At 43.2% G+C, this 11,922-nt stretch overlaps 1 protein-coding gene across 1 annotated transcript; it reads left to right on the top strand.

Moving 5' to 3' along the window:
• Positions 1-234: 234 nt before the first annotated feature.
• On the top strand, positions 235-10,445 carry LOC149355881 (uncharacterized). Its single transcript, XM_089576212.1, has 9 exons — positions 235-372; positions 686-757; positions 2,753-2,860; positions 3,095-3,202; positions 4,922-5,014; positions 5,941-6,033; positions 6,773-6,826; positions 8,924-8,979; positions 10,215-10,445. The coding sequence occupies exons 1-9, from the start codon at positions 348-350 to the stop codon at positions 10,443-10,445; spliced, it is 840 nt and encodes a 279-aa protein (XP_089432338.1). The 5' UTR covers positions 235-347.
• The last annotated feature ends 1,477 nt before the right edge of the window (positions 10,446-11,922 follow it).

Raw genomic sequence — 11,922 nt, 5'->3', positions numbered from 1 at the left:
TAATGCTCATCTCTAAAGGCACTTACTTGGCTTCCTTTGGGAGATTTCAGATGATGCTTTTGGGTATTGTAATATGCACTGAACACTGTGATGTCCTGTTTCTATGTGGAGTGAAAAATGTGTGTCTGGTTGTGGTTTAGGCAAAGGCAGACAAGCAGGCTGCAGGCTTTGCTCATCGAGCGGTCGAGGAAGAGCTCCTCTTCCCTAAAGTCTCTCCTCAAGTCAGGGACCTAGAAGAAAAGGTTCGGCTTTTGGAGAGCAAGATCAAGTCCCTTGAGGAGAAACTTCGGCGGCAGAAAGTGGAGACGGACTCAGTTATGAAACTGAACCGGCAGCTGTAGGAAGCAATGCTGGTGAAAATATTCAGAGCTGGTATGCTTAACCATTTTTTTATTCTGGACTATCATTTGCCATTTGTTTGCATAGTCATCTTAGTGGTTGTGCTTTCTAAATAAATTAGCTCAGTAGCATGTCTTTCAAGGGTGTTGCTTGTTTTGTTATATTTTACCACTTGTAAACCAGTGTGTAATTTTAAGATGACACAGCACAATCAAAATGTGCATGCTGCCCAAATGATGTGACAGTAAGAACAAAAGCTGGAACCACTTTACTAATTGCCTAAGCAACTTCATTGGCACCTTTTGCTACTTCATTGTATGCAATAAATCTGTTGTTCTGTTTGCAGAAACGGTGCCTGCCACTGTAGAGGCGGCTGGTGTTGAAATCCAAGATCCCATGGGAACTGACTCGTTACTCTGTAAGACGACTGACTGCTTTTCAGTAATTTATACAGGCTGCTTATTCATCCGTCTGCTTAAACACGCAATGAAACAAGTCTTAAACGTAAACTTAGCATATTGAAACTTGGCTTACTGAACAGAACGTGCATTGTTCTTGTCATTGTTCTGTGTTAGAAAAGGCCAGTGTGATAGGATTGCTTATTTTGTTTTCACTGCTGCTGCATGATGTGGAATTCTTTTGTATTGTTTCTTAGATGCTAGGAGCCCATACTCCATTTCATATATAGCAGTCAAAGCTTCCAAAGGTGTGGAAGTAGTCTGCTGCAAAGAAAGAAAGGCAATGTATCACTCCACCTTGCGCCGTGGCTCAATGGTACGAAGCGCGGGCCTGTTTGTTCATTTTATGAGAGTGAGGTTTCACTCAGCCTGGCAGTTTTTTTTTCTTTTTTGTGTAAAGAATCACAAGATGGAAAGTCTAACTGCAAGCTATACATAACTGCCTGTTTTTCATCAAGCTGGAATGACTGCATTGAAAAACACAGTGCTGTTCACTTGTTTCTAAGTGTGTTGACAACAGAAGTGACTGAGAAGTGCGGTTCTTGAACAGTAACTTTTTTGCATGCTGCACATGATGGGTCATTAATTCTAGGGTGATAGATTTCAGTGTGGTGTTGATTATTTGGAGGAGCCACGGCTGGCACCTACGCGGCATTGATTGGGGTGTGTATGAGCTGATTGGCTTTGAAGTCAGGGGAGTCTGATTCGGGAAGTGATATTTTATTCCGCCAGAGACCTTTTTTGAACCTCGGAATTGTACGAGCGCTCAGTCATTTCACCCCACAATTGTGAGAACTTCACACACAGTCTTCTCAGGGAAGCGCTCCCCTGTGCTAGCGTGCACGTTGACAGTTACCAGCTCGCACATTTTCTAAATGTTTGGAGACTTCAGCTTGGAAAAGAGGTGGGCAGAAAATGTTTTTGGAGTGACTGTGGGCAAAGAAAACAAGTGAGTAAGAGTTAGCGCCACCAATTCAAGACTCAAAAACCAAAGCAAACAACTGACCGTCTGGCCTAGCTGCAAAAACCTAATACAGGAGGAGCCGAAGAAAACCAGGAAAATAAGGCGCTCGTTGTAGAGAACATGAAGGAAAAAGCAATCTTTTTGCAAAAGAAAACTAATGTCGGTCTACTACAATGCTGAAAAATCGTTCAATTTTCAATTGATTACTGTTTTTTTAGTGCACTACGTTACAATGTGGACAAGGAGCGCAAACAGGCACCGCAGCCATGGCTGCATTGACAGCTGTGTATGAAATGGAGTGCAGTGTGTGCAAAGCTATATTTCCTCAAAATATTTGGCTTCCTGTCAACACTTGTCATTGTGGTGCAAAGCTGCACTTTACGTTGTGTGAAAATATCAAGACTAGCAGTGCAAGTTATCACAAAAATGTTAACTTTCACTATTCTGCAGGGATGCATTTGTGCGTCAGAGGCCTTTATATCCAATTCAAATTGATGTTTATGAGACATTAAACATAAATGGCATGAACAACGAAATATGCATATGAGTGAGTGTAATCTTCCTGTGCACTCCGTCCTGTCTATTTTGTGTCATTTTCGTTTCTTCGTGTTCCATGTATTGCAACTGTGAGTTAGAACTAGATATGAGGTACAAACACCAGTTTGGGCGTAGCTTAAATCCAATTGCTCTTTTGGCTGTTGAGGCCGTTCATTCACAAATTTTTCAGGTGTAACAAAAAGCTTACTATTGTGTATATATGCTTATTTTGGTTTTATGGGCTTTAGACTGGCCGAAAAAATGAGGTCATTTTCGCATCTTGAGGTCTGAGTGAGGTTGGTAAAATTTGGCACTATAATCATGGTTTGTAAAAGAGCAAATATTAAAATTATGTCGTAGCACATGCCTCGCAAAGTTGTGAGCATTTTTAATGGCTCCAGGCTCCTGCAAGAGCTACTCTCACCCCTCCGTAAAAATGTTTCATGTCGATCAGTGGACACCAGCCCAGCCATTGCAAGCTTCCACCTGCCTGGTGAAATAAGCCTGGTGTCCAAGCAAGCAGTGTCCTTGGCCACGCCTGCGAACAGTGAGCCTCTGCACGGTGAGCCTGCTCAACTGCCATGCGTTGTCACAATTGTGTGTGGCATGTGGAGAGAATGATCCTTTATACGACTAAGCGGCAGTAGAAGCCGATTCGCAAGTTTAAAGCTGCCCGTTGGTATTTATGTCTGATGGGACTCCGACGAAGAATACCAAGTTAGGCTAGCCTGTACCATCTTGGGAATATTACCAATGCTTTTCTTGCATGTCAACGTTGCTGCTTCATGTCGATCAGTGGACACCAGCCCAGCCATTGCAAGCTTCCACCTGCCTGGTGAAATAAGCCTGGTGTCCAAGCAAGCAGTGTCCTTGGCCACGCCTGCGAACAGTGAGCCTCTGCACGGTGAGCCTGCTCAACTGCCATGCGTTGTCACAATTGTGTGTGGCATGTGGAGAGAATGATCCTTTATACGACTAAGTGGCAGTAGAAGCCGATTCGCAAGTTTAAAGCTGCCCGTTGGTATTTATGTCTGATGGGACTCCGACGAAGAATACCAAGTTAGGCTAGCCTGTACCATCTTGGGAATATTACCAATGCTTTTCTTGCATGTCAACGTTGCTGCTTTGCGAAGAGAATTGTTAATGAAATATTTCCACATTGAGTGACCCTTTAAATGATGTAGCTTGCCAACCGGAAATATACTTGTCACGTCGTCTTGAGTACAGGAATTCATCAGAACTCTTTGGCTAGTTGGAGATGCTGCTTCTGAAGGCCAGAAGTACCATTGCAGAGGTAGGAAAAAATGAAAAGAATGCGCTTTGTAAGCAAATGCTCTGCAACTCCATCACCAACTGAGGTGCTTTAGCGAAGGATTCCTCGCTCAAATGCATGGTGCAAGTATGACCAAAGAAATTGGTTTAGGCTTCACCGTTTTGAGTCTTACTGAATGCGAGATGCTTCTGAGAGCTCGTGCCATTGGTGTTGCTGTGTATGACAACGGCCTTCAGCTGACAGCCAGTAGGGTGTTGAGTTTGGCGCAGCCTGAATCTGGCCTCTGTTGCTGGCCCGTTTGCATGTTTACATTCAGTGAATGGAGAAAAAGCTTAATGGCATTGCAGACAAAGTTAGGAGTTGGCGCCCTGCTACTTAGCTTGTTTGTAACCGCATCTGCCGTGATCACACAGTCGACTCATTTACAATGTCTCTAAAGTCTGTGAGTCCCTTGTTCCTAATATGATGCACGAAGGGTGCATGCCTTGCAGCAGAGTCGAATTACCGTACCTCGAGGAAATCTTGGTGAAAATGTGTATTGGTGGGGAGCATTGCCTGCTAGGTCAGATTGTGTATTCCTTCAGGTGCATACATGCGTGTGAGTGGTTCACATAAATTCATAGTGCATTTCCTAACAAACGAGTATGCAACATGAGAGACAAGCAAAATTTGTTGTGTGTGTGGTTTCAGAAAGTACTGCAGATGACAACAGCCTTACACAGAAATTAGTGTCATGATGACAAGATGCCATCCATTGCTGAAACGGCACATGATCTGCAGAAGGCAGAGAAAGTACATGGCTGCAGCATGGCAAGAAAACCTCCTTTGACGTGGCTTCACCTGCTATATCGAGCAGGAACCTGAGTACACGATCATATATGTACTCAGGTTATGTACTCTAGGCACGATTTATGTGCACAAGAACAGATATATGCAAGACACTAATTTATCAGTTTAGCCGAACTTAGTATTTTCTTTTAGGGTCACTTTAAATGATCTTTCATTGAGCCTGTGGTGCTGGTGGCCAAATTTATTGCTGTTCACACGAAGGTTATGTCTGCTTAGCGTGCTTGTTAGCCACTTGTGTTCTGCTCGAGCTCTGGAGGCTTCCCCTTCGTGCATGCTGAAGCAGTGGCTCTGCAGCCATGTAGTTGTGGAGAAAGAGGTCATTCTCACTTCTGAAGACCTAGAATGTTCGCAATGTCTGACAGTATAACCATGACCTGTCAAAGAACATATATTAAAAGGAGGTCATAGCACATTCCTTGCAAAGTCATGAGCGGCTTTAGTGGCCACAGACCCTTGCAAGAGCTGGTCTCACCGCCTGCAAATATGCTTCTGCTCCATCAGTGGACACTGCCACTGCTGTGACAAGCTGCCATCTGCCAGTGGAAACAAGCCTAGGGACCAGCGAAGTCATGGCTCTGGATGCACCTGCACACGGTGAGCCTACTTGACTGCCATGTGCTGCCACACTTGTGTCTAGCCCTTGTGTTTAACATGTGCACTGCATGATGCTTTTACAGCACTACAAGCCTAGAAACCTTGGTAAAAATTTATAAGCTGCATGGTTGGCACCAGATATGACATACTGTAATTTCTCGTTAAAGGGGTGGAGACAGCAAATTTTTGGCTTGCGTGTTCTTTGTTGCAAACGATTCTTATTGCTCTCGGAAGCATCATACGTGCTCGAAGATTCACATACTATTCACAGTAAATAATTTATCACATTTAAACATTAACCATTTTCGGTTTCGGTTTCTGGGCACCAAGTAGGAATGTGACGTCGCAGGCACCCCTGTGTGGCTTTGTTAGGATAGCTGAGGTCCCACAGCATGTTCTAACACTGTCCAGCAAAATCCTGCACTTCGCAAATGGCCACACCATGAAATTTCTCAAGGCCAGCACCAAGAGGAGTGCGACGGCATGTTTCTGAGCCCTCAGTGGCACAGCGCAGCAACGCAGCTGCGCGAAATAGCATTGTAAACATTGCACGTGTACTGTTTTATCTTGCAGGATTCCTTGCTGATGTACCTTGTCTCAGATTTAATGGCTGGAGCAGCGTAGCGAAAATGCAAGCATTCTGTAGCATCCCTGGTTTCTCGTTTGTCGCCTTTATTTATTGTGCCATGCTTTGGTTCTGATTGTAAGTTGACCCCCTTCCCCCTTCCACTTTGTATTTTCAAATACTAGGTCGACCTACAATTGTGTAAATATGGTAGTCAGCAGTGTAGGTGGGGGGGGGGGGGAGGTTTATTTGCAAATATGGAAAAATGGGTGTTTGTGTTTAGACAACTTTTGAATTAGTAGTAATCTTTCCTTGCCTTTTCGCTACTGTAAGTGCTGCTCACTTATTTCTTTTCACCCAGTGGCCACAGCCACACCCGTGACAGGCTGTAGCATACCAGTGGTCTCAAACCTGCTGGTCAACCCAGTGATTGCTGCGGGCACTACTGCAGAAGGTAAGTCCATTTGACCATTGTTTTGCCAACACGTGTGTGTGTGCATGCATGTTGTTTACACTGATTGTGGACAAAGGATCCAGAGAGGCTAAATTCCCAGAAGCTGAATTGTGTACAGCCACAAATGCATTGCAAAGCAAGGTATTATCCCCATTTTTGGCACATTTTACCGGGGTTTGATAATTATGAGCACATTTTAAAGCCACAAGAAAATCCTGCGGCTTGTGTTAGTACATGTACTCACAGATTGTACAGAAAATCACTCGGACATTGGTGGGTTTAGTAGTAGTAGTAGTAGTAGTAGTAGTAGTAGTAGTAGTAGTAGTAGTAGTTGCAGTAGTAGCAGTAGTAGTAGTAGTAGTAGTAGTAGTAGTAGTAGTAGTAGTAGTTTATTTGGCCTGATTAGATACAATATGCCCTCGAGGTGAGGCTAAAGGAGGTAGTCAGTGCATACCTCCTGACAAGGCCCACACCCCGATTATCACAGCAGGGAGCGGTGGCCAAATGTAGTTTGTCTAATCAGCGTTGTTGGGAAACGCATCTCTCTTTCATTTCTGAGTGTGTTGGAGTCGAATGCTCATGATAACACACTGCTTTCACTTTCACTGCATGTGAGCACTCCTGAGGGCCCTTTGGTATTTTTTTTACAAGTTCTGCTTAGCTAGCCGATCAGCTAGACTATTCTGCTAGCTGCTATTGCTGCTTCTAAAGTTCTCATGGAAATACTTCTTTTTTCCAGCCCAACGTGTAGAAAGGAGGACACAAAAAAAGCCTGCTGCTCGTGTGTCTAAAAGTACGTACACCTTGAGCGCCTGAACAATGTCCCTGTTCAGTAGCTGAATCCTGCACGTAGCATTTGGCGGCAGTAGTCTTTCTGTTAACGCTGCCTCTGTCCCCGGGCACCGCACTGTCTACTTCCATTTGAGATGCCTTTGCCCAGCTTGCACACAGCTTACACTAATTGTCCTTGTAGGCCTGTAAGCTTCATTGGCACTGATGTAAAGTTTAAGTGCTGGATTTTTTATAATAGGGAAAACAACCGCACAGGGCAATAATTTGAACTGTCTAACAATGCTCGGAGTATGTAGATCGACTTCACAAGGTGAAAGGATGAGCTCAGAATCTTCTGAGTACACCTCACCTCTAAAGGGATACTGAATAAAAATTGGAAATATTGAAAAAGTGCTAAATTTTTATTAGGTATGATTACCCAAGTATGCTGTCAACATTCCAGTTATTTTGGAGTGGATGGCTCATTTTGGGTGTTTTTGTTGTGGAAGCAACACTATGCTAGTCAAGTCATTTTGCGTCGCACAGCGTGAGCCAAGCTGCGCATGCGCGAGGAGCCCGTGTGACATCAGAGGCAGCAGCTGGTGTGTCAGAGCTGCTGTTGCGGCTGCGCTCCGCTGGTGCCAGAGAAATGAAGTCATAACCATAGCCGGCGGCAGCTGCGCATCACTCTCTCCGTTGGTTGTGCGGAGAAAGGTGTGTGTGTGTGTGGTCTATATATAGTAGCTAGGAGCGCACAAACAGAATTGACCGACTATGGAGAAGGAGAGCCTTGCCGCTGCTCAGCGGCGCAGAAGGGCGGAGAAATTAAAACACCAAGCTAACAATATCCAATCACAATATCCAACAATCGTAAGCGTAGCCCATGCAGCTGTTGCTTTCGCAACATAACTAGGTTTAGCCGGAGCTAAACCATTGCCAATTTTTTGAGTGATCAGGCCACACCCGAGCACCGGCTTGCGATCTGGCGGACATGACGTCACACCTACCCTCAGCACTGCTGTAGGGAAGCTGGGTTGGCAGTTTGCACTTCAGGCAACCCCACCTGCTCGTTCCTCTGGTGGGCGTGAGATGGCGCAACTGGTACTCTCTGTAGTGCAGGTGAAAGCCTGCAGCGGGTAAATCTGAGGTCACATCCTGTATTGTGAGAGTTTTCCCAGGTTGCCACTGGGTGCATCTGTTTGAGAAATATTCATTTAAATAACTACATTCTGCTCATTTCTATTTCAAAAGAGTTGTTTTGGTTGCTGTCAGTGCCACAGCTATGATTTGGAACAGAAATTGCTGCGGTAGATTGTTTTTAAGTAAATTTTAAGTAAATGGGTATTGCATACAACTGGTTGTTTTAAGTGTTTTTGACTGCTTAAGTGTTCAAAACCTCGGTAGTGACAACTATTAATGATGGCAATGTGGTCAGGAAGGTCTGGAACAATGCTAAATGAGCAATTAATAATATAATAAATATGAATTATAGTGTGCTGCGAGGCAGGTGGGAGGAAGCTGTGGCAAGTGCTTACTAGGAGTAGCAGGGGAAAACTATTAGTTAGATTTGCTGGCAGGAATATTCAAAGAGTTGTTAAATCCTTTCATTGAGATGCAAAAATGAGAATATCATTACAAAATCTAGGATGAGACTTTATATAGTGCACTTATTCCAACAGTGTGCTGTAGAATTTTGAGCTGCGAGGCAAGGTGTGGTGTAGTGACAATATAATGGTGAGCTCTTACACAGATTTGGAAAGGCAGGACAGAGGAGCACATTTGAGAGGTAATGCACTGCTTTCACAAAGGAAGATGGATAGTATAGTGGCAGTGAATAGCAGTCTTAGCCATGATATCCCGTGGAAGGGTACCAAGTCGTTACGTATTAAGAAACAAAGGATGTTGCTTAGGAAACACAAATCTTGTCTTAAACCCTTCAAGATTGGCACTCAGAGCTGCAAGTTTCTGGCATCATAAAAGCAACACGAGTAAGCATAATATGGAGGAGCGGTCATGAGAGGACTGTTGACAGTTGTGTATGGGGCTTGCACTGTTTGCTTATGTTTGGTTGCCGTAAAATACCTTGTGTAAAGCAGGAATTTAACATTCTTTTCCTCAGCTCTTGGAGTACCTGTACTGGAAAGCAGCTTTGGGACCCCTGGTGAAGATGGTCAGGCTAGTGTGCAATTTTGTTTGCCACGTACTCTTATGTATAAGCCGATTCCAAATGTAAGCCAACCCCTGACGTGTATTGAGTATAACAGGTAGGAGGCAGTAATTGGGCAGCGTGGCTAGCAAACACTTCAGAAAAAATTACGTTTGAAGATGTGGTATTGAAGGGGGGCATGCAAGTTTGAATTGTTTTTATAGTGGAGCATGATATGCGTGCAGCTAATGCTTAAGGGGAGGACCCTGGTCTTAAACAAATTTTTTTATTTTCTGCAGGATTATGGTGAAAACTGCCTTGTTTGTGTAGTTTTTTTTGTGCTGATTTCAAATATGCATATATTTTCCATAAACCATCAATTTTTTAAGATATTCGGTATTTCATGTTCTTTGCTTGGAGGTGACTTTTCTCTCAAACTACAAGTGCTATACTGACAATTTATATATTACAATATTATAGAACAAACTGTGCAATCAGCAAAAATGAATGTTCTTGACTAATTTTAACTAAGTTACAGCAATTCATACTGTTGACAAAATTTTTTTGTGGTGTGTCCGAGTGACTGAAATTTTTTCTCCATAGTATGAACTGCTCTAACTTTAGTTAAAATTAGTCGAGAAAATTCATTTTTGCTGATTGGACTCTCTGTTCTAGGATATTGTAATAAATCTTCAGTATAGCACTTGTAGTTTGACAGAAAAATCACCTCCAAACAAAGAACGTGAAATCCCCAGTATTCTAAAAAAATTAATTGTTTACGGAAAATATAAACGCATATTTGAAATGAGCACAAAAAGCTACACAAACAAGGAAATTTTCATCATAATCCTGCAGTAAATAAAAAAATTTAAGACCAGGGTCCCTCCAAAAAGGTATGCTTCCTAACAAAATGTCGAATAGTATTTATGGTAAATTCTTAGTGAGATGGCAGATTGAGGTGGGGTATATCCGATTATGATTTTTAAAAATTGGTAACGTGCGAGTAACTCAAGCATTTCAATCCTCTGGCCTTGTTTTAACTCCCTCAAGCACATTAGCAAGGTGGATGGGATGTGTATTGTTGATGGGTATTCTAAATGAAACTGTGCAAGTAATTTTAAGCCTGTGATTTTGAATATTGTATGGTATGCAACAGTACTTGTGGCTTCTATAAAATTACTTCGACCAACTAAGTGCCGTTAGTGTTTAAGCAAATGTTTATTTTGTCCTTTTCGTTTTTGGTGTCATTTGAAACAATATGCAGGTGCAGCTTGGGAACGGCGTGCACGTAAATACAGATGTGTGGGCAGCACTCATGATGCAGACCACAGACGCTGCATTTTGCAAGCGCCTTGCTGTTGCCTTGTGGGGCGCAGAGGTGCTTGCAAAACGCAGCGTTTTTGGAAGGCAGAGCAATAGAGACATTTCCCAGGGCAAGACGACAGTGTTCCCGCCTCTTTCGCCCATGAAGCTGATGGGAATGTCGTGTGAGTAGATGCAGCAGTCTTTTATGCTTCTTTGTTTTTGTTACAATGCTGTAACGTGATGAACATTTTAGGCATAAAATGTGTAGCACAAAAGCAGTCAGTGTCAAACAACTCAAAACAGGAGTGCTGAGACTGGAGCAGTGAAATGATCACATTTCAGTTCATACCGCTGGGATACTAGTGCACTTTATTGTCACTTCTTTGGTATAATGACTGCTACGTGAAATTATTTCACCTCGTCTGTATTTTTTTTCCTTTTAGCTAATATTTCTATGATATCCTGCTCGCTTTTAATTTGTTGGCTGGTGTACATAATTATATTGAAGCTCAATTTTCTAGCCTATCAGGTGTAACAAATTTATTGCAGGTACTCTGGTTTGAACTTTTGTTTCACGTACATTCCTGGTCATTCTAAGTATGGAATATAAATGTATGTTTATTTCCACTCGTGGTGCAGCCACTACTGTCTAAATAACAAGTAGGCTAAATGCTGCCATAAATACTATGCCCATAGGCTGGAATGTGTCTTCAGCATTGAGGTTTGTCATTTACTTGCATTTTTTTTGTTTAGCTGCCTTTACTCACTTCCTCAAGGAAAAAGGGTGCCCAGACGAGGAAGTTGGGAAACGCCACAAGCAGCTTGTGAGATACTTGGCACAAAAGTGTGCTGATCTGCGGCGCTAATGAGGTAAGATTCATACCAGGGGTTTTCCAACTAGCTTCTGCAGTATTCCTCGGGCTCCAGAGCCCCTGTTGTTCCTGAAGAGGACAACAGGGGCTCTGTCCTGGTTGGTTTCCTCTCGTGTTTTCTGGTTTTGGCTGTTTCTGACCTTTACTATGTCCTTGGAGTGCTCTGTGGGGTTCTCCAAACATCTACGTCAATGCATACCTCACCCACCACCTTTTCATTACCCACTTAATATTGGAGCTGAACATACTGCGACTACTTTTGCCAACGCTTTTACTATACAACCCGATATTAATTGGTTTTAGCCATCTTTTTGGAGGCCTGCAGTGTGCACTGCATACCCCCTTTTTTTGTGGGCTTTGCGATGTCGCTCAGGTCAGGTACATATACTCCTGATTAATTCACATTTCAGAAGGCGTTTTATATGTGCCAGCATAAGCTGTCCCTGAATAAGTTGGGTTTGGTGTTAACCCTGACATGCTCAAAGGTAATGCAGTGGTCCAGCTCCTCAGAATGCTCTACGATTGCATTCGCTATCAGTCTTAGTTGCGAAAATTGTTTCTATGCTGATGTAGCTGGTAGGAGAGTCAGCACAGGGTTTTTTTTTTGTAGACGATGCCAGATGATTGTTCGGTGCACGGTCTTTTGGTTGAGGCATGAAACGCCTAAGGGTTGGCAATATGCGGTAAACCTGTATTTCTTGCTTGAGAAACAGGCGGGCCAGCATTTTACTTGTATCTTTGACATATAGGCTGGTGATTTGGGCTGTTTTGATAGCGTGCATGCTCTCCTGTGGT

The sequence above is a fragment of the Amblyomma mixtum genome, chromosome 3 (genome assembly GCF_055824585.1).
Source record: "Amblyomma mixtum isolate Tamu chromosome 3, ASM5582458v1, whole genome shotgun sequence".
Taxonomy (NCBI): Eukaryota; Metazoa; Arthropoda; class Arachnida; order Ixodida; family Ixodidae; genus Amblyomma; species Amblyomma mixtum.
This window is presented reverse-complemented; position numbering and strand designations above follow the sequence as displayed.